Source organism: Colletotrichum spaethianum, assembly GCF_022836535.1.
Source record: "Colletotrichum spaethianum MAFF 239500 DNA, contig09, whole genome shotgun sequence".
In the NCBI taxonomy this organism is placed as follows: Eukaryota; Fungi; Ascomycota; class Sordariomycetes; order Glomerellales; family Glomerellaceae; genus Colletotrichum; species Colletotrichum spaethianum.
The window spans coordinates 745,365-767,578 of record NW_026054779.1 but is presented as its reverse complement, the minus strand read 5'-3'; the positions used below and the strand labels follow the sequence as shown (position 1 = coordinate 767,578).

General features: G+C 54.7%; 5 protein-coding genes and 1 non-coding gene across 6 annotated transcripts; 2 read left to right on the top strand and 4 right to left on the bottom strand.

Moving 5' to 3' along the window:
- Positions 1-65: 65 nt before the first annotated feature.
- On the bottom strand, positions 66-152 carry ColSpa_tRNA_113. Its single transcript is given in 2 exon segments — positions 66-100; positions 115-152. It is a non-coding gene; the product is annotated as a tRNA-Gln (tRNA).
- Positions 153-389: 237 nt separating this feature from the next.
- Positions 390-1,067, bottom strand: ColSpa_04414 (OV-16 antigen; the record flags this gene model as incomplete). Its single annotated transcript, XM_049270626.1, has 2 exons — positions 390-582; positions 670-1,067. The coding sequence occupies 2 exons, from the start codon at positions 1,065-1,067 to the stop codon at positions 390-392; spliced, it is 591 nt and encodes a 196-aa protein (XP_049126583.1).
- Positions 1,068-2,541: 1,474 nt separating this feature from the next.
- ColSpa_04413 (uncharacterized protein) lies at positions 2,542-3,128 on the bottom strand (the record flags this gene model as incomplete). Its single annotated transcript, XM_049270625.1, has 2 exons — positions 2,542-2,782; positions 2,893-3,128. 2 exons carry the CDS (start codon positions 3,126-3,128, stop codon positions 2,542-2,544), a joined length of 477 nt encoding a protein of 158 aa, XP_049126582.1.
- A 3,430-nt stretch (positions 3,129-6,558) lies between these two features.
- ColSpa_04412 (uncharacterized protein) lies at positions 6,559-7,653 on the bottom strand (the record flags this gene model as incomplete). Its single annotated transcript, XM_049270624.1, has 1 exon — positions 6,559-7,653. One exon carries the CDS (start codon positions 7,651-7,653, stop codon positions 6,559-6,561), a length of 1,095 nt encoding a protein of 364 aa, XP_049126581.1.
- Positions 7,654-12,597: 4,944 nt separating this feature from the next.
- Positions 12,598-13,074, top strand: ColSpa_04411 (uncharacterized protein; the record flags this gene model as incomplete). The annotated part of the gene is made up of 1 exon (XM_049270623.1): positions 12,598-13,074. One exon carries the CDS (start codon positions 12,598-12,600, stop codon positions 13,072-13,074), a length of 477 nt encoding a protein of 158 aa, XP_049126580.1.
- A 1,719-nt stretch (positions 13,075-14,793) lies between these two features.
- Positions 14,794-17,287, top strand: ColSpa_04410 (uncharacterized protein; the record flags this gene model as incomplete). The annotated part of the gene is made up of 3 exons (XM_049270622.1): positions 14,794-14,832; positions 14,957-15,181; positions 15,242-17,287. The coding sequence occupies 3 exons, from the start codon at positions 14,794-14,796 to the stop codon at positions 17,285-17,287; spliced, it is 2,310 nt and encodes a 769-aa protein (XP_049126579.1).
- Positions 17,288-22,214: the final 4,927 nt, after the last annotated feature.

Here is a 22,214-nt window from a genome sequence, read left to right as displayed (position 1 = left end):
AGGAAAACAGCAACACAAAAGAAAACTATCAAGGAATTATTATCCCGGTCCCACATCAAAACAACAGGTCCTACCAGGATTCGAACCTGGGCCTACGGAAGGATCTGAGAATAATCAGAATCCGACGTCCTAACCAACTAGACTATAGGACCACTGAACAACTGAGGTTGTTGACGGGATCATCGAATTCGCCGTTTATCGAGTCTACGCAGACCATGCCGCAAAAGATAGAAGACAGAATCAGAGATACCGAAAAAGGATAAGCTATGTGATGATTATACTTCTATTTCCAGGCTTCTAGATGTTGTTTATCAACTGGACTGGAGGCGACCTTGTTGGCGTGTCGTAAACTTGAACGGCAGCGCATCGCTTTACAGAACAAACCCCACTTACTCTGTCCAGCCGTCGCCGGCGCATGTCATCCAGTTGACGCTGACCAGCTTCAGACCATGCTTCTCGGCAAACTCAGCGGGCTTCCATGACCGTCTTTGAACAAATTCCTCCCCGCCAACGTCTTCTTTCTTGAGATCCATGCCGTTGGGCTCCCGATAGAGCAGGAAGAGGTAGCGGTGCGGCTTTGAGCTAGGAGAGACAGTTGGGTTAGCCTCTCATCGTAAACGTCTTTTGTTCTCCTGCATAGCTCCTTGACAGTTACAAGGCAAAACTCACTCATCTTTGGGTCCGGGTCCGAGAAACTCTGTCAGCGCCGGCTTCGTCTCCGCAACCACGGCGCCCCCACTGAGGGGTTGGAGCCCGGGGAGGACCCAGTGGCGCCAGAAGGCGAACTGTGGGTTGTCGGGGGTCGGCGCGTCGGGATCCGTCAGGAAGAGCGTGTAGGATGCGCCCGACGACACGTCCGCTTCGGCGGCGAAGGAGACGCTCGGCGCGACCTTGCACTCGCGCGCGCGGAAGAAGTTGCCGGCGTCGACGGCCTTGCCTGCAAACGACACATCGAGCTTGGTCGTCGGCTTGAAGCCCTCGGGGATGAGGACCGCCGCCGAGCCGGGCACGAGCTTGGCTTGCTCGAGCGAGCTTGTGAGCTTTTCGTTGTAGTCGGAGAGTGACATTTTGCGAGGGATTGGTGTGAGAGCTTGAGAGATTTGGTCCAGTTGAGGGATGACGAGGAAGTGCTTCTGTCCCGTTGAAGAATGATTTGACGATCGCTTGCGGGCGGTTTTAACCCGAAGATGGAATGCGCGATGACCTACGCGGGGTTGGGCGTGGAGTGAGGGGGGATTGATACAAGTGGTGGAAAATTGCCAGTTTGCTGCACGAAGGGTCTTGGCAGATATAAGGGTTCTCGTTCCGACAAAGGCTGATCTCCCGAGGGTAAGTCGAATCTCTCTGAGGTGATCATCCCGGAGCTTTATCAAACGGTGAGAATAAAGCATCCAACTATCAAGTGCATGTTTGTTGTTTGTTCCCTTGCACAGGATGAGATCATCATGACAGCAAGACTGATGACCTGCTACAATGAAACCGAGGGACAGATAAACCAGCCGAACTCGGGAAATCAAAGCCGTGGTTATTGCCGACGAAGTGTACAAGGACAGTTTTGATTCTTTTTCGATATTCGTGGGTTGCCATCGGGTGGATGTGTTATTTCGAAAAAAAACGGAGTGGCGCAGTATTCGCAGCGGATGTCTAGATTTACTAGGCATAACTGTTTGTTTAAGCCGCAAATGAAGATTGTTTATTGAGCCCCTAATCTAGGATGAGGGGGCTGACTGAGTAGGTAAAGGTTGCTCGACGGCGATAACCGTGAATATTAGAGGAGTACCGGCTAGTCCTTGGGAGCTGCTAGTAGATTCGGGGGTGGGACCGGATGTGAATATGGATGAGAGCGACGGGGTTGCGTTTGTCGTGAAAGAAGCATCGATCGAGGTTCCCAATAAAGAGCCGTCGGATGCAGGTGTCGTGTTTACAAGAGACGTTGAAGAACCCAGAGGTAGAGTAGTTGAGGACGGCGAAGTCGTAGGTGAGGTGGGAGAGGAACTAGAAAGAGGCGACGAGGCTGGAGAGCCAGTTTGGGTGGTAGATGAAGTGACCATGCTGGATATGGCCCCTGACGAGATGGAAGATGGTGCTATCCTTGTAGATCCGCTACTCGAGCGAGTAGTCGAGCTCGATGTAGTCGTGACTGCGCGGCTGCTAGAACTCGTGCTACTCTCAGATACGGAATTAGCGGGAGTGGACAACGAAACGAATGTAGTCGAAGTAGAGGATGTCGATGATGAGCTGGAAACGACTGCGGCCAACTCCAGCTTGTACACAGTATATACGGGTGTTTTCATAAAGAAAGGGCCACCGCAAGGTGCTGAAGGGAATTTGGAACAGCTGGTTGTGCAAAGGCTATCGTCCGGGGCAAACAAGGTTGTGAAAGCTGAAGTCGCCCCTGGAACTAGATTACTGCAGGTGCAAAGATCTGGCGACATCATGGCGAGTGTCCGGTTGTTGTTTCGGCAGTAAGTTTGACAGCGTGCTGGATCCCCGGCGAGTAGAGTGACAAAAAGCAGATCGACATCGCTAACGGCATCGTTGTCAAGGCCTCCGCAGCCTATGTATTTGAATGGCGCGAGAGGAGCTGGCACTAATATAGGAGGCGTTCCAGGGACTACTGATGAAGCTGACTAGATCGGCGAAGTTGAGGTAGTCGGGGAGGCTGGCAAAGAGGTCGTCGAAGAAGTCGTTGTCGTAGAGGCTGTCGTGCACACAGTAGTAGCAGCCACCTTGTACAGGTTGAGCCTGCCATTTTCGCCACCGCAGTTCGCCTGTGAATTGCCTAGGCATAAGTTGTTGCATGCAGACTCGGCGACGGGCATGATATTGGGTTGCACCGTCAGCGGCACAACGCTGCATCTGCAATAGTAACTACCATATAAAGATGCGTACGTTGCATTTAGGCCGGCGCAGAATCTTTGACATTGCCTAGGTTCCATATTGGAATTGCCGATAAGACGGGAGAACACATCGTTGAAGTTTGGGATTGCGACGCATCCGACATAGTCCATCACGCACGGGATCGCGAACTGGTTCTGATCCACCCCTACCGCCGCTGTTGCCGTCATTTGCTTGACGGGAGTTGTCGTCAGCAAAGCCACGAGCAGCTGGGCCACGGAAAAATGCATCTTGATTAAATTATTGAGCCTTTGCCGTTTCGTGTCCGGGTTTTGACGGTTCGGGGTTCCTTGTGATATAGGGTCGAGTCTGAGGAAATGAGCTATTAGACGTGAAGTGCAGGCATGAGTAGCAGGTAAAGAAGATGCGAATAGTATCGGATGGTGTTGTGTAGGGTCAAAACCAGACTATGGGTTCGTGCTCTCATAATAACCATGAATACATGGCGCGTTGATGTCTCACGTTATGACGGCGAACGTTTGCCATGAATGATATGTGTTTTTGATAAAGACAAGCAAGTGTCCAAATTCAGAAACCAACACAGTGGCTGGCCGACAGCTAGGAGTTAGAGAACGCAGTGTAATTCGAAACATTCCAAGTTGAGTTGTCCCTTATACCAAGCAACGACTCGCTGTAAGCAAGGGATTGGAATTAAACTCACGACGAATGTGGGCTTGATCCCAATTACGCCATGTCCGTCTTGGCGGAACTAAAACCTCAGACACTAGGAGGTTTACGATCTGGCCCTCTTGTTTTTTCCTGCTCCTTCTGCCCCGGAAAATACTCAGCCATGCCTAAAAGGATGGAAATATCACCTAGGGCTGCAGTAGCTGAAAGGTCGGTCGTGTAGTCCTTTGCATGTGTATTATCAGTTTCCTCAAGCGAATACTCAAGTATACGAGCCCTGGTCATCTACCTGTATAAGAGACCGGTTAGCTCACAAGACCTCCCTTCATCTAGACAAGGACATCTCTGTATCTCCATAAGCTCATTGCTGAGCTCAAGTGCTAGAACTTGTGCACAACGGTAGAATCACCCAAACCGGTTTCATTATTCACACATGTATTCGGTCTCATAATATTATGAAACCTCCCAGGCACAACTGGTCATCTCTCCGTTTTCTATCCCTGGCAGATCACCTTGGTGGGTGGCAATAAATGCGACCAGTTTAGCTTACCAGAGTACAGGGCTCCTGCAGCATGCGCTTTGTTCGTAAGTTCGGTTGACTCAAATCGTGCTCGACAATCGGCGAACCAGGATTGTCCAATCTTGAAAAGGGGCTGAGATCTGTAGCCCTTCAGCAAGGGGCTGGCTAATTTGGTGCACCAGTGACAAGCAGTCAATTGAATTAATTGATAGTTTTACCAAACAGATGACCATATATGTGTCCATATATCTATACAGTTGCCGAAATGGGGCATATGGGCACTCTTTGTCCTTATGTATTGCCCATTGTCTGGACGTAGATTTACCATCAGTAGCCTTCTGGATACTTGTTAAAGCGAAGGCCATACGCACCAGCCCGCTGAAATGGGAATAATCGTCTACAATAGCTGGCGCATATCTGGACCAAACTGGCTACCAAAACGTTTTACCTTTGATGGCCCGTTGACTAGATAAAACGTGCCAAGTTAGGTCTAGCAGCTTGTTCTGGCACACAACAGTTAAATCAGCAAGTCCCTGGTAACTACCTCTTCATATCGCCGAAACGGAGTTGACATGGATGAGTCTCAGATCTTGACAGCCCACAAAGATGCCGCTGGTGACAAGGTGGACCAAAGCTTGCTGTACTTGCGGCTAATATGCCCGTCCGTCTCATCTGATTTCGATAGTAAGGTATATGCCTGCCAACACCAGCTTCGCCCTCTTCGGGCCTGAAAGCTCTGATGAATTCTGGCAAATGAGACGCATTTAAGCGCCGCTCCACTCGTACTCAGCCTTAAGGACGGTCTAGCCTTATACCAGAATCTGGTGCGGACATGGTATGAAGAAATCCAAACGGCCAAAGATTTCGACTATTGGCCCATCTGGTGCAGTAGCAAAGAAGGCAAAGCCGAACCTCGGGGCAGTTTATCAGAGACGAATCCAATTCCCAGGCGGCCAGGCCAGATTGGAAAAACGCGCACTAGAAGCGTGAGCTTGAACTGCCGTGAAATCGCTAGGTAGAAGAGCGGATCCAATGGGTCAAAACGTCTACGGAGTTGAAAGAGTCAAACAAAGCAACGACCCAGTTCTTCGTTGAGGGAACGTCTGTTGGCGACGCTATGCAATTAGCAAAGAGAAGCCCTCAAGAGCTTTGGCGAAAGTAGTAGGTTTAAGTGGTCCGCCGATGGCTCTCCAACTCCTCGCACATTGGTTGTAGTTGGCATTAGTGGGCAATTCCACAGGCATAGATGCACAGAGAAATAGAAGAAGAGACTCTACATACATGTATGTTTCTCATCGTAAGTGGATTGTTATGCTAAACAAAGAAAACCCTAACTGATCGTAAAGCCATCTTTCTGTCCGGGCAATATGTTGTACTAGCACTTAGGCGCTTATATGGTTACCTTGATCTGTACATGGCGAGTAAGTTTGAGGTAATTCACATAAAGACCCCGAATCTCGGGGCCATCTGATGTAGCTATATGCAATCATCCTCGGTTCTCCCAGGCTTTCCACCTTCACCTCAGGCACACTACAATCTGACTCGAAGACAATCGTCATACAGCACACCTACAAAAGGTTTATTCTACAGTATTATGCCAGAATACTTGCCAATTTCCAGTCTCCAGGCCTTAGGCCTCCACTGCAAGTCGGTCTTCACGTATGTTGCCAACAATGGCTTTCGCATCCTAACATTCTACCCGTACTATGTCAGTACTAAAGAACTCGCACGAGACAGCACCATAACCTTTTTGACAGCTGCATTCTGAAGTAAGAGTCACATGTGTGGTTGATGAACGTTCAAACTAAACTGAGCAACAGGGCCGCTTACAGGAATGGTTGCCTAATCAAACCCCAAATCCAATATAACAGGAGGTGATTGCCAGGTAGCAGCCCACAGACCATAGACTTTGCACCTTTCTGGACAGAATACCGTCTTTCCTGATGACATGAATGAGATATGGTTTCTATAGCATGCGCAGCAAGAAAATCATTGGTATTGCCTGCCGATCCAATGTCTTGCCGGCATGGTAGTGTCGACATGGAAGCGTAGCCTGAGAGTCAGAAACTGATGGAATCCTTGTTGCGTTGTTGATGAGCCCTAGTAATACGAAAAAGAGTGTACCAAAACTTCAAGAGTCTGCGTCGTCGTTCCTCTCGCGCGGTTGGACGGACTGATCAGACGCAGCGCAGTCAAGCAATCAAGCAACTGGCAACTCGACTTTTCGGAACGATGCCGGCATTACTTCATTGGGGTTGATGTTGAACTTCAAGATTCTTTCTGCAAGCAACTGAGTTTTTGAGGACTGGTTTTGCATAGGCAAGGGCACTACATGAGATTCCTGCCGCGCGATGGACATTCTTAAAGTCTTATTGTCTGTTTCGGAAACATCTTCATTCTGCTACCTGACCACGTGTGATGTTGCGCCTATTTGTCTCCCAATCTAATAGGAATCCTCAAGATATAGCAAGTTTCGCCTCTAATCTCCTACCCATATCATCAATGTTAATCATTCAAGTGGCAGAAGAGATCACTCCTTCATCACGACCACAGCTATCTGACGCCGCGTCCCTGGCTACTAGCCTCAACGTCCAGTGAACCTCATCCCAGTTCGTCTCTCTGATGGACAAAACCATTGCCGAACGTCCGATGGCCGTCTTTTTGTCTTCTGAGAGCTTGCAAATGCATCGGCATAGCTTGTTCTTTCCGGCGGGTCCGAGAAATGTTCTGCTCTGGTAGTCAACGGAGCCATGGAGCTTCCAGCCCCTCAAGGCGCCACTCAGATATGGCTCTCTGTCAGTGAAAAGGTCCCGTAGCTGAAAGTGCTGTAGTTTTGCGGAGGTCTCCCGGTTGGAGTAGTTCACCCTCGCGAACAATTCCAATACCACGTCTTGCTTCTCTCGTGCGCACTTGGCGTGGGCGTTCAGGAGCTCTCCAATCCTGAAGCAGGTGCGCATCATTTTCACAGAGGAAAGTCCAACGATGACGGAGCGATCTCTCATCTTCGAGGGAAAGGGGGGCCTGATGATTGGGGCTGGAGTCGATAACGCATTCTTTGTACGTATACGGGCAGCCTCAATAAGGGGCTTTGTCATGGGGCTCGAAGTCGCTTCCTTTGCGCAGGCAGTGACCACGTCCCAGTCGATATCCTCGTCAAGAAGATCGGGCTCCGAGAAGTCAGCTTGTGAGATATCGCAGTTGCTTACGCCAGAGGAAGAGAACTGAAGCTTTGAGTTGGAGCTCTCAACCGATCTCGAGTCCTGATCCATCTTCCGAACCACGCCCGAGGGAAGTATGGGTGCAGGGTTGTCGTCCACGGCGACCAGTAGCTGAGCCATCTCCTCTTCGTCAGATTCCTCAATGGAGTAGTCATCTGAGTGATTGCGGTTCATAGAGACGTCTTCCATTCGTCTTGGTTTCTCGAGGTGCTCGACGTCAAGGCCCGGAAACGGCCTGGCTATGACTGCACCTGCGTTTGACAGAGTCTGAGCTATACCATCGCGGTAGCCAGCCGGGGGTTTCTCGAACGAAACGAAGCACTCGCCGCCTGCTGTGTCCAAGTCCACAAACTCGTTCATCCATGAGTCTGTCTCCTCGAGCTGGGTCATAGCGACGTGTGCCCGAGGAAGTGACACAGTGCTTGGCGGTGTCTCGGGCATCTCGATTGCTGCCTCCGAACCACCTGGCAAAGCTTGCAAAAGATCAGGCAGAAGGCATTGCTTCACGGACGCGGACTCAGTTTCAAACACCAGGGGATGCTCGAGAAGAGTCCGGCACCCTATTTTATGCTCAGGGGTGGCTGCCAATCGCTTAGAAGGCGACGAGGTTATGGCGAAAGAGGTTGGCGTTAGAGGTCTCTTGTGGCCATTGATGGGCTTGAAACCAGCAGTCGGTCCTTGTGCAGCGAGAACTTCGACAGGTTCTGGGCTTGGAGAAATCAGCGCCGCACTGGAGGAGAGTTTGAGGCGTACCTACACGTCCATTGGTAGATCTGTGGTAGTGTCATTTGTCATGTACAAGGACTAAGTGAATGAAGGAGCAGAATGGCAAGGGGGGATGTTTGTCAAGCAGAAGTAGATAGGCATCAAGAGCATGCATTGGATGGAAAAGTTTTCGGCACGAACAAGAAGTGAGGGAAAAGAGGCACCCACGAGGGAGAGTGGTGCTCTTTCCTTCACCGGGGACACATCGGCAGCTGCCTACCGCACTGGATGTTTGGGAAAGAGCAATCGCTTTCTGAGGGGAAGAGCAGAACAAGACCCTCCTTCCCAAGATTTTATCTCATCCGGCCATAAGGTCTAGTACCAGAGGAAGGAAGGACCGATGTCGGGGCCAGTTTTCATCCTGCTCAACAAGATTGCGTTCAATCTCAACCCCCAATAACCCCGGCCTTGATGTATCAACATTACAGCCTTCAGAGGTTGAAGACATCTTCGGTCGATAGACTCTTCACCGGGGCCTTTGAGGGAAGCTCGAGACCAAACAGTGGATATCACCGCTTTCCAAAAACATCAAGCACGTGGGCCACAGTCTATAGATGGACGTGTCAAGCCTCAACCCCAAGCCGCGAAAATGCGCAACGCGTGCTAACTACATCAGACCAAGCCTCAACGCCCTGGCTTTCTTTGAACAGCTTTACCCTCCGGTGGCCATTCTTTTCGTCTGGTTGCAGTTTATTAATTAGCCACGCCGCGTCGAAACGAATTGCCTGATAGCTAGCTAGCTGGACTGGTGACAGCTTTCGACGTTTGGACGGAGCAAGTGAGACAGGACCCTGCTCCTCTGAGAAACATGATGATGAGAGGGTCGTTGTGTGCTTGAACACGTGCGCCTTTGTGTCCTCTGCCCTTCACTTCTTGACATGTGCAGTCTCGGCCGATGATGTCAATCCCACCGCTGGCACGGCAACGGTAAGACATCGCCAACGGGGACAGCAAACGCTGAAGGGGGGGGGGGGGTCTCTCTTCGTAGCTAAGCTACTCCCGCGCCCAGGGGCTTGTAAAAGGAAGAAAACGATAGTATTGTTCGACATCGCGATTCAATGTCATGAGATGTTCTGCAGACCGAGAACGTTGACGTGGAGCCCCTTCTCCCTTTACCGAGAGCGGGTGCCGAGGCAAGTCACGAAGACCATCCGCGAGCCCCGTGGCCCGGACCGCGCAACGGAGGCACGGGGCGGAAGTGACATCAACCCACAGGACCGACAGAAGGCAGAGAAGTCAGGAGCCCTCACCCGTCAAAACAGAGATCGTCGCTCACCCTGGCCCCCTGGTTATCTCGATTCCGACAATCAGGTACGATGCAGACGCATCGGCTTCGATGAGGGCATTCACAGGCCGGACGGCTACGTCAGAAACGAAGCATGTGCCCACGGTCGACAACCCTTTGCTCCCCCGCCCAGAGGGTCCAGAATAACCGCCGCATGGGGTGTCTTGCGCCGTCGCGTTGTCGGGTTTGGTGTCTCAGGCCACGAACCCATCTCTGTGAGCCGGGCCCACGACCGCGACGGGAAAGGCTTCGATGGGGAGGGAGGGTTGGACCACCTGGTCTCAGGTGGACGGGACGAGGGTGAGGGAGGGAGAGAGGAAGAGACTGAGAGAAACTGAAAGTGCGCGCGCGCACTGGCGGCTAAGCCAGGGAGATGCCTCGGCGGCGCGGACAGTACCAAGTGCGAAGAAAACACACACCCAGCAATTGGCGGGTAGACCGTTGGGCGGTGATGTCAGTTTCCAGTCATGTGAGCCCGCGAAGCGCAGGGGCTCCGTGTGGTTGGCGCGTTTCCAAAGGCTAGCTCCCGCGGAAGGTCGACCATGTGGTTCCGGGAAGAAGCGAGCTTGATGCGCTGGTGGTGGTGGTGGTGGCAGTGGTGAAGAATGGTGGAAGATCAAAGTGAAGAAAAGAAGGGCCGCACGGATGGGGGATCGGTTAGCCTCTGCTGAAAATAACATTGCATCGTGATCCGGTGTTTTCAAATATTGCGAAATAACTAAATAAATGAATATTAAAAGTACAAAAAATAAAAATAAAAAAATCAACCGTGGAAACTGGGAGAAAGACGTGGCAAGCCCTTCGTTTATTCCCCCCCAGATTCCAGCATGCCACATGCGGATGCCGGTTGTTAGTCACCCCCGACTGCGCGATGAGATGACACATGCTGGCGCGACTCGGTCCAGCCTGAACCTAATACTTGCCTCACTGAAGATTTGACCTTGGCAACTTTTACCGCCTGTAGCCGCGGCTCATTCATCCACCCCCATGCCATGCTAGGCGCTCACTGAGACCTGTTCGGTGCAACGCCGCGAGCCCCGTCCTCCCATGCCGTAGCTGGACCATTGGGATGCCCTCACGACCTCAATGCCCCCGTATCTCACGGCCAGGGATCAGCCACTTGATCGTTGCCCTGCATAGGGGCTGGTGCAGTACGACCCGAGGCGGTGCATCTCGAGGGTCCCAGAATCAGAATTACGAGTATGCAATGGAACCCTCTCGCTGTAAGCACAGCCCAGGCATCAGCTGCAGTCATCGATGGAAGACCAAAGGCCTACAGCCTGAGGTGGGCCAAAGCCTATGGGTACGGATACACTGGGAGCCGACTGGACTTGCCTCATCTCATTTGATGAGGTTTGGGCTCTCGGATTCGAGTCACATTCTGCCAGTCAACGCTCAATAAGGGCTCTTTCCGAGCTCCTTGTGGCAACCTAGAGTCCGAATTTAGACCAGTCAATTGCAGCCGTGGTGAACACATGGACTGTCTTGCATGAGGTGCCATCAGACCTGGGCCCGGTATCCTGGTAGCCATACGAGACTGGGCAAGATGCGACTGTCAAGAATTTCCTTTTCAGTCTTTTCGTTTTTCCAATTAAATTGTATTCCAGAGGATTTCTGAGTTTGCGAGCATGTCAGAAGCGGAACGACCCTGACCGCAGACCTGATGGCAAAACCATGGTGCGCGTCTTCCCAAAAAGACAAACGTCGACTGAAACTGGCACTGACGAGCCTCCAGGCGAGATGCGAGTCTATCGACCCGAAGATCGAAAAGATCCCCCACGCCGGATAAACGTCTGCCTGCGTTCCACGGTTTGGGATGGACGAGGGCAATCGAGGACCGAAATTGGGGGGTGGCGACATGTGGTGAGGGTGGCTGCTGGGTTGGCTGCTGCAAGCCCAGGCGCGCATCTCCCAACATCTCGGAAACCTTGATGACGGCGTCGGATCTGATTGAGCCAAATCGAAAACAAATTTAATAGCCCGGAAATCGAAAGAAACATGATAAAAAAAGAATAGAAACAAAAACAAAAACAAAATAAGAAGAATAAATCATATTCAATATCCTTCAGCCAAATATCCGGCATGTCACCGTCAAAACGACAACACCCCCCCAACATCAACACCAACACCACCATCTCGACAGCAGCCCCACCGTTTTCCCCAGATGACGGCGGCGGGGGCCAACGACAGCTACAGGTGCTAAAGGCCGATGGCGCCAAACGGTCCGCCACCGTAGTCCCCGCCCCCCTTCACCTCACCTTTTCTTCACCTCCCTCCCACCTACCCTGTACAGGCTCACTCACACCCCCTAAACACACGCGAACGGCTCAACCCAATCCAAACTCCCGTCCCTCACCGCTCGGGAGGCTGACTTGGACTTGCATAAACACCATGGTCACCGGGTCCCCTTCTCGCTGATGCGCTGGCAATCCTCTCTCTCCCTTACCTCCCGCAGCGTCGCAATCCCCTCCGCCGCGAGCAACCCTTCAGAACAGTCGTCATCGAACACGCCCTGGCCTTGGGGGGATGGGGAACAAACTCACTCACCACCAGCCCGTCCGAGGCACCAGCTTGTCAAGCTCGAGGCATCGGCTGATGAGCCAAACCTGCCAGCCTCTCGCTGCCCAAACCTTCAAGCGTCGCGTCGACATCGAGATGAGAGAACAGCTGTTGCCGACCACGCAGCCTGCCCCAGCTTCGAGATATGCGCGATAGAATCAACTGACTGACGGCGGCGTTTCCGGTCGGGCACTACACCACCACCACCACCCGCTGCATCTCCCGACGAATCCTCCCTCGTCCATTCCGCGGCGCCGGTCTGCTGCTGGCTGTCCAAGTGAAGATCGGAGAACCAAGATGGCGACTGACCGGATTTCCAGAAGGACCTGGACTCGTTTGACAGCCTGTCAACCTTACTCGTCACGGGCCGATCACGAAGCGTCCCGTCTCGTCCACTCGCCCGTCTCCAATCCCTATCTTTGCGTGCCTGCCCTTCGCTCCGCGCTTTGCCTTACATTTGCATCAGGCCGCGCAGCGCAGTGCATCCGGTCGCGTTCCCCGGACCAACTGGCGTTCAGCGGCCCCTCCCAGATACGAAGACGTACTGTGCCAAACCGCCAGCTGGTTTCACACCCTTTCCTGGCCGTGGACTGCATGTCTTCCCCCCCGTTCTCCGCCCCGGCTAGACCGGTGGTCGCCAACCGTTTTGTGAGTTGCACCCATGAACCCGCTGCGTCCCAGGGAGAGAAAGTGCACCGTTTCGCGAGATGTGCTGGCCCTCGGCCATGTGGCGTCTGTCGTGCTCCCACCACGATCAGCAAAGCGTGCAACTATTCCCCCTCCCCCTTCCTCTCTCCTCTGCAGCATCCGCGATCGACCCGATTCTAGATGGGTCCGCATGTCCTGCTGCAGCCGCCGCCCAAGGCAGTGATACGGAGGGAGGAGTGGCGGCTGATACCCCCAACTGCCTGACCCCCGCCCTGGAGGGGGTAGAGTTCAACGGCAGCCTCTCATCTCCGGGTCATTCGGCGCCCGCATATGCGGGAGACAAGGACGAGAAAAGCGCAGGTGAGGCGGCAAGTGGCCCCCCCGCCCGCCCGCCCGCCCGCGGCCGGATTGTCGGTGTGCCTGGTTCGTACCCGGCGGCTTTCTCAGCTTTGTCACGTTCGCAGAAAACGGCCAATGTCACTGTACAAAAGTCTCAGGCTCGCCCTCTGCCGCCTCGAGCCCCGGACGGCGTCTCGCCCGCCAACAATACGTAAAAAAGGCGTTGTTGGGCATCGAGTGAGCAACCATTCTGTTGATGCTGGGGCGGGTTCCGGTGACATTGTGCCATGGCATCGCCGCCATGAGGGTGCCCTGCGCTGAGCATCACATTATTGAGACACGCCAGCTCATACCTGATTGCTTATCATGCGGTGACATACTACCAGTCCAGGCGTTGCTCTTCACCAGCACATCAGTTTCTGTTACACTGTGAGCACGGCTTACGTTGGGCATACTCGATCTTCTCGGTCATGAGAGTCGTCGAGGCTCACTACAACGTCGCCTCAGTCAGACGACTGGATCTCAAGCTTCGTCCCCGCTCAGGCTTCCGGGCCTGGGCCTTCCCGTTCTTTGGTATCTCCCAAATGGGACAATGAATTTAATATTGAAGACAAAAAAGCAAACATGGAAACTTGTGTGGGGAAATGGCCACATAGTTTCTGTTGACTTTGATTGCCATGTCTGCCGTGTGGCATCTGCTCCACCAAACGCCCGTTCATGCACAGCCGACAGTGACTTTGGGGTTGCCTCCATTAGTGGGACACGGCGACTCACTTTCAATGCACAGCTCATCTCATGCAAGGGTTTTGCGTTTGATGGTACCGTGCTTGGTTCGCATGCACCACTGTCATACCGTCTTCCCAATTCGTGAGTGTAGCTCGAGTCTTTCGTCGGAGTGATCCGGGTCCCACTTCCCCAGACCTCCGACCGGCCGGCGCAGGGAGGAAGGTGCGAACAAGGCCCACTTCGGTCCCGGCTCTACGGAAGCGTTGGCCGTTGGCTCGGCATGGACGACTGAGGAGCATACCACTCGCCATAATATGTACTTGCTGCCGGCAGATTGGCTGTAATGCAGTAAGTAAAAGTTAGCTGTCATCAAGATAGAGTCTAAGCAGTGAGTTGCCTAGTATCGATGTATTCTGAGCGAACATGGCGTGATCGTCACAATAACGACCCTCTTCAATTTTATGGTTCCTTTCCTCCCCAGTCGAGACTTCTCAGTCTCCCATACCACAACAGAAAGTCATATATGCCCGAGAACAGGAATGTTTGCTTTATGCCATCAACAAGACCACACACGCTGTCTCGACGATTCGCCAATCTAAAGGCTCTCTTAGCACAACCAATCGATGATGATATGGAACAGAGGGCTGGCACTGGGGGTCTTCACTCCCAATGAAAACCTACGGAGAATATTCACTCGCGAAACTTGAGAAGGGTACTCAAAATCAGGAATGAGACGAGATAGCGAGAGAGCGGCAGGATAATACGGGGTGAGGAGGTCATTGATCTTTCTGTAATTTTTGTGGGTTTGTTCAGTACATTTTTATTAATGTGCGAAATGGTAGTATGGAGATGAGAATGGACAATGCCAATGCTTGCTCTGAGGAACCAACGTTGCAAGGCGGGATAATCGTGCTACTGCGGTGGGCTTCTGGCTGAAACGAAGAAAATCAACGGCAAGGTTATTTTCCTCCGGAGCAAGTACAGCAAGTACACGACACCTACACGTACATAATACGCCCGTCATTGATGGGGCGCAATGCGGCCGAAGGCAAGAAAACTGGGCGCAGATAGATCTCGGGAAACCATGTAACTAGCGTAACGATACCCGACGAACTGACACATGAGCTGCAAGATGGTGGGATTTCATCTCAAAATGCATACACAGTCATTTGTGAGCTTTGGCGGTTCTAGCTCATAAAATATAGACGATGAGTCGACCGGCAGGACCGCCTTTGGCTGCAAGCGACGTATGAGGAGCTGAGAAAGAAGGTATTTACTAACAGGGTACCGCCAGATTCCAGCGTTCATTTGTTAAGCAAAGCTGATTGGCGCCCCACTATGACTCATGTCGACTAATGCAACGCCTCCCAGCTTCCGCCAGGGCAGCATCTCGGATATTCCACCACACCCGCAAAACCCGGTTCGGAGCCCACGGTCGCCACCCTCATCAGAATCGTCAAATACGGCTCATTCGTCGTCTCCGGATCCAAGTTGAAGGATCTCAGTTCGACAGCAATCCCGGTACTAGCCTTTGCCAGCTCATCCCAGCCGACAAGCACTGCTCTGCCCGCAGATCACATCGTTTCTTTGCATTTCGTCAGTTCAGCTCATCAACATTAATCACACGTTGAGCACGTTTCCATTTTCACCCGCCAGCATGATTTCCCTCACAAAGCAGGGCGGCAACACCCACCAGCAGGCCGTCCCCTGCCCCGCACCGACCGCGTGGTCCCCAAGCCCGTCCCGGAGGCCCAGTCCAAGGACCCCCGCGGCTACCAGCTCGGCCAGCTGCGCAAGCGGTACTCGCCCCGTGAGTCCACCGCCGCCGACGGCACCACAACCCTGGCCTTCCGCATCAAACCCTCTGACCCGGACTTCCCGTTCGAGCTGGAGCACCTCCAGTGCGAACTCCGCGTGCCGGAAGAGTACCCCGAAGCAACCCCCGTGCTGCACGTGCGGAATAGCGACATCCCGCGCGGCTTCAGTATCAACATCGAACGGGGCTGGGAGAGGCTCGTCCGCGAGCGCCAGGGCGCGACGCTCCTTGCCCTTACCTACGCTCTGGACAAGAACCTCGAGAACTTTCTGTCTGAGCAGGAAGCTGCCACCATCAAGCTGGTGTCTTTCAAGGAGACGAAAGATACCCGCCACCTCGAGGCCGCCAGTGCCTCGTCTCCAGCGCCCAGCACCCAAATCGACAAGGCACCATCACCAGCTCCCGTCAGGCATTACACGCCAGATGAGTATTTCACGAAAGAAGAGATGGCGGCCGCCAAAGCACGGCGTGCACAAGAGTCGCGCCAGCTCGAGACTCGCATGGGGCGCTTGTCCCTGTACCGCCGTTCACCGGACGGCATCGTTTACACCCTCCCTCTTGAGCCCCGCCGCCGCAGCGAGCTGCCTTCCGGCCTCCAAGGCGTCAAGACGGTGCACCTCATCGTGCCTCTGCTTTACCCGCTCCAACCGCTGCGCATCCAGCTCAACGAGTGTGAATCGCAGGACGCCGAACCCCTCGAAGAGCTTTACGTGCAGAAAGCGGCGGAGCAGAAGCAGATGACTCTCACAAGTCACCTGAACTACCTGGCGCAGAACATGCACGTTCTCGCCAAGCAGGCTCTGGCACCGCCCAAGCCCGACGCCCAGGTCAAGCCGGCGCCGGATCCTGAAACGGTCACAAAGGCAAAGCCAGTGGCTGCGGCGGACGAGGACCGGAGCCACATCAAATTCATCCCCAGACCCCCGGAATGGGGCCGTTCTGGCGGTGCCAACGACGAAGACAGCGACACGTCAGACAGCTATGACTCGAAAGACGACTCGGACGAAGGCGGTGCCGACCTCGACGCGGAGCCGCCCAGTCTCGCCTCCGGCCTCACCCCCGAAAGGGGCACATCCATCTCCTTCCCGACAATCGAGCTCCACAGCATCGAGCTCTTCCAGGTCTCCATCCTCAACCTCAGCGTTAAGTGCTCGCGCTGCAAGACCATCAACGAGATCACCGGTCTCAAGCACGAGGTCCCGCAGACCTCGAGCTGCCGGAAATGCGCGACGGGCTTTGCTGCCCAGTTCCGCCAGCAGCTCGTCCACGCAAACTCGACGCGCGCGGGCTTCATAGACCTCACGGGCTGCACCGTCGCCGACATGCTCCCCAGCACCTTCATCCCCGTCTGCGCAAAGTGCTCGACGCCCAGCCAGGGTCTGGTGTCGGTCCGCGGCGATGCCACCACGAACGTCTGCCGCTCCTGCCACGGCAAGTTCACGTTCAAGATCCCCACAGTCAAGTTCCTGGCCATCACATCCGGCGGCCTCGCGGCACCGACGTCGGGGCCCGTCAAGAAGGCCGAGAAGCTCGGCTTGCACGCCGGCACCCCCCTGCCGGACCGCGGCGCGTGCGCGCACTACAAGAAGAGCTACCGGTGGTTCCGCTTCTCGTGCTGCGCAAAGGTGCACCCGTGCGACCGGTGCCACGACGAGGCCGAGAACCACGTCAACGAGTGGGCGAACCGGATGGTGTGCGGGTGGTGCAGCCGGGAGCAGCGGTACTCGCCCGAGGCGTGCGGGTTCTGCGGCAGGAGCGTCATTGGGCGCAAAGGAAAGGGGTTCTGGGAGGGTGGAAAGGGCACGCGGGACCGCAAGTTGATGAGTCGCAAGGACCCGAGGAAGTTCAAGAGGGTGGGCGGTGGTGAATCCTCGAAGAAGGACTAAGACAGTGGACGGTAATTACTGGCTTTGAAGCATAGTCTAGACGCAGGCCCTCCATCACGGGTGCCGGGCACTTTGTCGAATGACACCACCTGAGCCATGTAAAACATCGCCAGTATGACTGCCGTGTACCACCACAAGAAACGCGCCCGTAACCGCCGCCGATACCCTCCGAGGCGGCTGTCTTACACCCTCGAGGATCGTGGGCGCGACGGTGATGTCTTTTCCTGCTGCCGCCCCGGAAACCCAAACCTCCCTCCCTCCCCCCACACAAGCGCCGATCGGACTCGGGCGGCAGACGGCCGGGCGGGATTCGTTGTGCACGATCGAATTATGCAACGTTGGCTGGGGGTCAACTGTGATATGTCTGCCTTTGTCGCCGAGGCGATTGGACGATAATCCTGTCCATCTGTCACGCGGAGGGTAATGCACGAGTTGTGATTGGGGCGAAAGGGCCGACGAATGGACGGCGGGAGGGTTGTGCATGGAGGCGGGATTGGTCGGGGACGGTAAGCGCTTCTTACCACCATCACGTTGGGGAGACGGAAGGCCATATGACGGGTCACCAAACGTGCGTGAAGAAAAGAATACTGGCATTTTTTATTATTTGAATTGGTTGCAATATTTCTCAGGTAAACCAGAAAACAAAAAACTGTTTATTCTGATTTCAATTTTCCAATATTTCAATTGTCCCTCGCACCCCTTGACCACCACCCCCTCACCAAGTCCCCTGAACGCCACCATCGTGTTCCGCGCCCACGCCCACGCACATCGACTAGCTGATGCAACATGAATGCCTATTCTCTTGATCGAGAAAGCCCCATCCCGCCCAAGTCTTCCCATGTTCAGTCCGAGTCCAACGAGATTCAGGAAAAGGAGGAACGAGCCGAAAGAGCAAAGCGCCCCTCCGTCGTGTGAGCAGTAGCGAACCGCTGGCGCAAGAAAACCCCACGAATCAGAGGCCGCCCACGGCCTTCTCAGCTCTGGGGTTGGGGTTCACCGGCTCGCCGGGGCACCCGGGAGGGCACACCCGGAGAACCCAACAGGCTGGATCGGCCAAGAGGAATTTGTGGAGATGGACAGTTCGAAGCCCATGGGCTAGCACCGCTTCCGGAGGACGGGTCCGTGGTTCTCATTTTGGGCATATCTTCCTTCCCTTTTCTGCGGGAGGTGCTAGGGGAGAGAGTGAAAGGAGAGGGGGGGGGAGGGGGTTGGAGATACCCTGAATCCCTCATCTGCAAAACCCCCCTGGGGAAGAGGGACAAACTGCAGGGCGCATGCAGGCCAGTATGGGGAAGCTGTGACAATCTCGGCCGGATGTGAGATGCTACGGGGGAAACGTCTCGAGTGGGAGATGGCCCGAGGGGCGGAAATTTGCCAGAACTCTTCCCCTTCTGCTGCAAGTCGGCAACATGTGATGTTGGTCGGCCGGATGGGCACACCGGTGAGCAAGGGGCGGATATTGTGACAGACATGCATCTCGGTCTGTACACGCTTTCTAGTTTCTCCATGGCGGACGGACTTGAGACTCGCGATTTAGCACGAACCTCAGCGTCGACAATGGCCGAGAGAGTTCGATCCAGGCAGCCCTACTTGCCTGTGGAATGTCTCGCCCTGAAGCAACGAGCTCGAACGCCTTTCGTTGCTACCCTAAGCGTTCATCAGCCCGTCGCCCGGCGCCGTCGATTCGGCTGCCGTCCCGCGGGCAATAGAGCTCTGACGGCTCGTCTTTTAGCCCCCCCCTGGCAGCTCCCCGGGGAACACCTCCTCGGCCTCCAACTGGTAATCCTTATAGACTCCTCGAGACTAGCAGGTTAGTGTTACATGGTGGTTCAGATTGGGGATGGGAAACCATTGAGACCAAAAGACCATCAGCGCCAGCACCGTGCGCTTCATCAGCCCTACATCCGGAAGAGTTCCCCTAGGTCCTCATCACTTTCTCAAGCCTCAACATACAAACACCTCGAGACGAACGGGTTCGAGCATTTCACCCACGCGGTTTGCCCTCGGGCTCGACGATCCCTCAGCACTCCAAGAGAGTCATCCCACACCGGTGCAACGCTCTGACGTCCGTCGGCACACCCACCCCAATCTCGGGGCCCTGGCATTCCGGCGCGTGTGGGGATTGGCTCGCTCCCGCCCGTGCCTTGCCGTTCGCGCGCCGGCAGCCTCTCGGGGAAAGCGTCGATGCAACCCATCCCCTTCCTTTTGCAGCCCCCGACTGCTCAACCGCATTTCGCGAGTGTCTGGATTGGACGGGCGGGTGACGGACAGTCTGCCCGCCTTGCCGTGCGGCTCAGCTGCGCCGCCGGATGTTCTTCCCCGGGGCCCTTCTGCGCATTCTGCTTGAGACAGCACTTGGTGCGGGCGTGTGGTAGTCGGAACCTTGACGGCTTGCGGCTTCACAGGATGCTCGGTGGTGTCAATAGTTCTGCAATGGTCGAGCCGACTCGGGGTACGTGACTTCTCCTTGTCGACGGGCTAGCAAGCCCCCTCATCACTGCGTAGGCTTGTCTTTTCCACATGATGCGTTGTCTCATCTTGTGCCGTGGCATCCAGCGGCCCTTTGCCTTTTGTGAGTTTGCCAAGTTGGCGATGTGGCTTTAGGAACTCCTTGTACACCCTCTCGAATCATGCATCAATGCTGTGCCTACCCCGGATTTTTACCCCAGAGTCCAGCCTGCACGCCCTGTATTATCCTTCGACCTAAAGCGATTGACTTGGGAAGTGAAGCGTGCCCATACGCCCAGCGTCCAATGACGTACACCTCCGGTCCCCTTCCGGTCGCCATCACGAGTCGTCGTCGTCGTCAATTGTCCTTCAGTCGACATCAAACCATACCGTGACAATCCAAACTACCACCAATGATGTTATAACAATGAGGTTAACCGTGTCAAGGAGATTGGCATGTGAAGCACCTTGCCTGACTCCCCTCGACGAATCGACGTCGCAAGTGTAGCACCCGTCGTGCAGATGAGCTTCGTCGTCAGCATGTGAATGCCCCAAGCTTCCGGTGCCATGAATCAGTAACCTAGAGTACGTCGCGGGGTTCTCGATCAGAGAGAGTAGAGAAGCTCAGGTCCGTCCCAACTACCACGTACAGAGGGCAGCCCTCCCGCGTCCGGGGAAACCCCATGATCTGTTCTGAGTTTTTTTTTACACTCGCCGTCACAAATCACAATCAACCATCAATCAGGTCAGGCACCGTTCCTTTCTCATCCGATCCTGTTTATGCGAGAATTACCATGCCAGAGAGACCAATGAGCACTCGCAGGCCGATTTGGGATTCCGGTGGGAGTTGACTCGTCAGCATTTGCACAAACTCTACCTCTTCACCTTATCCGCGTGTCCCCCGTCTTTTCGTACCTTGACACCTTACGTACTCTGTGCGATGCTCAACTTGGAACCACGGAACACATGGCTCCATCGCAGAGCCCCCCTCCCTCCCGATCCCCCCCCCCCCCCCTTCGCCCGCCGCCGATCATGCGCATGCAGGCACGGCGTTGGACCACGAGGTGCTTCATGCGGCGAGGGATCTGGACCGTTGGCTCTTGCTCTGCCTCTCACGCGTGCTGATACAGAGGGATGGGCTTTTTTCAGTCTTTTTCCCCACTTTGGGGATGCGCGGTGTCAAACGCGTGGGATCTGAATTGCCTCGTGATGGATTGGTCCTCTAGGATTCGCAACTGTGCCTTACTGTCGTACCGCAGCACATTTGCGGACGAAGAGCCCTTTTCCATTCCAAACCAAACCAAATCAGCAACTGCAACCGCTGTCGGGTAAAAGTGTTGGTCAAATGATTGCAATAACGGCCCGAACATGGGGCATAGCAACGACGCCAAGCGGACCTGGAAGATCCCAAATGGCCAATAGCCGACCCGACGAAACCATCTGGATGGGAGCGGCGTTGCCCCGATAGTTTCCAATTTACCCCACAAAAAGACTGGCAGAGCCGCTGAAAATGGGCATGACAGCTCGCTTCAACCACAGCAACGGATACGGGGAAAGGGGGGCCATGCTGCAAAAAGAGCCGAACTTTGCCAACGTCCACGACGCACACAACACAACTGCCTGCCGGGTTGCACGCCGCGGTCATATGCCCATCCATCCGGCTTTGCTGAGGCTGACCGGTGCACCTTCTGGACCGGAACCCAACCGACAGTATCGCCTCCGCTCAGAGAACGGCCACCCCCTCCCCCCTTCTTCGACGCCTAACGGACAGCATCCCCTGTCTTGAATCGGGCATGAAGTCCCAGGTTCCCAGGGACAACCACCAGGAGAAGAGAAGAAGGTCCCATTGCCTCCAGGGATTGACCCTTGAGTTCACAGTCTCCCCTCGTTGGAAAACCGGCCGAATTCCCCTTCTCACCCCTTCTCGTGACCGCAACCCCATGCGCCGTTCGCCCCTTGGACCTGGGAATTCTCCGTTTGGGAGCCGCGTGCCTGGAGAAAATGGTCATGTCCGCAAAGGAGCCGCAGTGCCCCCGATACTTTGTCCGGAACCTGAGGCGACAGGCGAGGCTGCCCTCTGCGGCCACGCGGCGATGATGAGGGGAGGGGGGGACGGGCCAATGCTTCACGCGCAGGGCGGCTCGGATTTCGACGTGGTGACTGTCAAGAAGAAGAAGAAGACTGCCCAAAGTTTCCCAACTCGTGGTTTGCGGGTGACCCGACTGCCTCTGACTCGAAAAAGGTCTTTTTCGGTTTGACTAATTCGTGAAATGCGTTTGGTCAATTCCAACCCCCGTCCCACGCAGAAAGAAGGGCAACCCACACTCGGAGGTCTCGGAAGGTACCTAATTTTGCCGTCATAACGCCGTAGCACTATGTATGCAAGACACGGTTGAGCGGTTCGTAATGGTTCGGCCTATCAAAGAGGGGGGGATGCTCCACCGCAGACTAGACTACTCGGCATCGCAAAACATCGTGA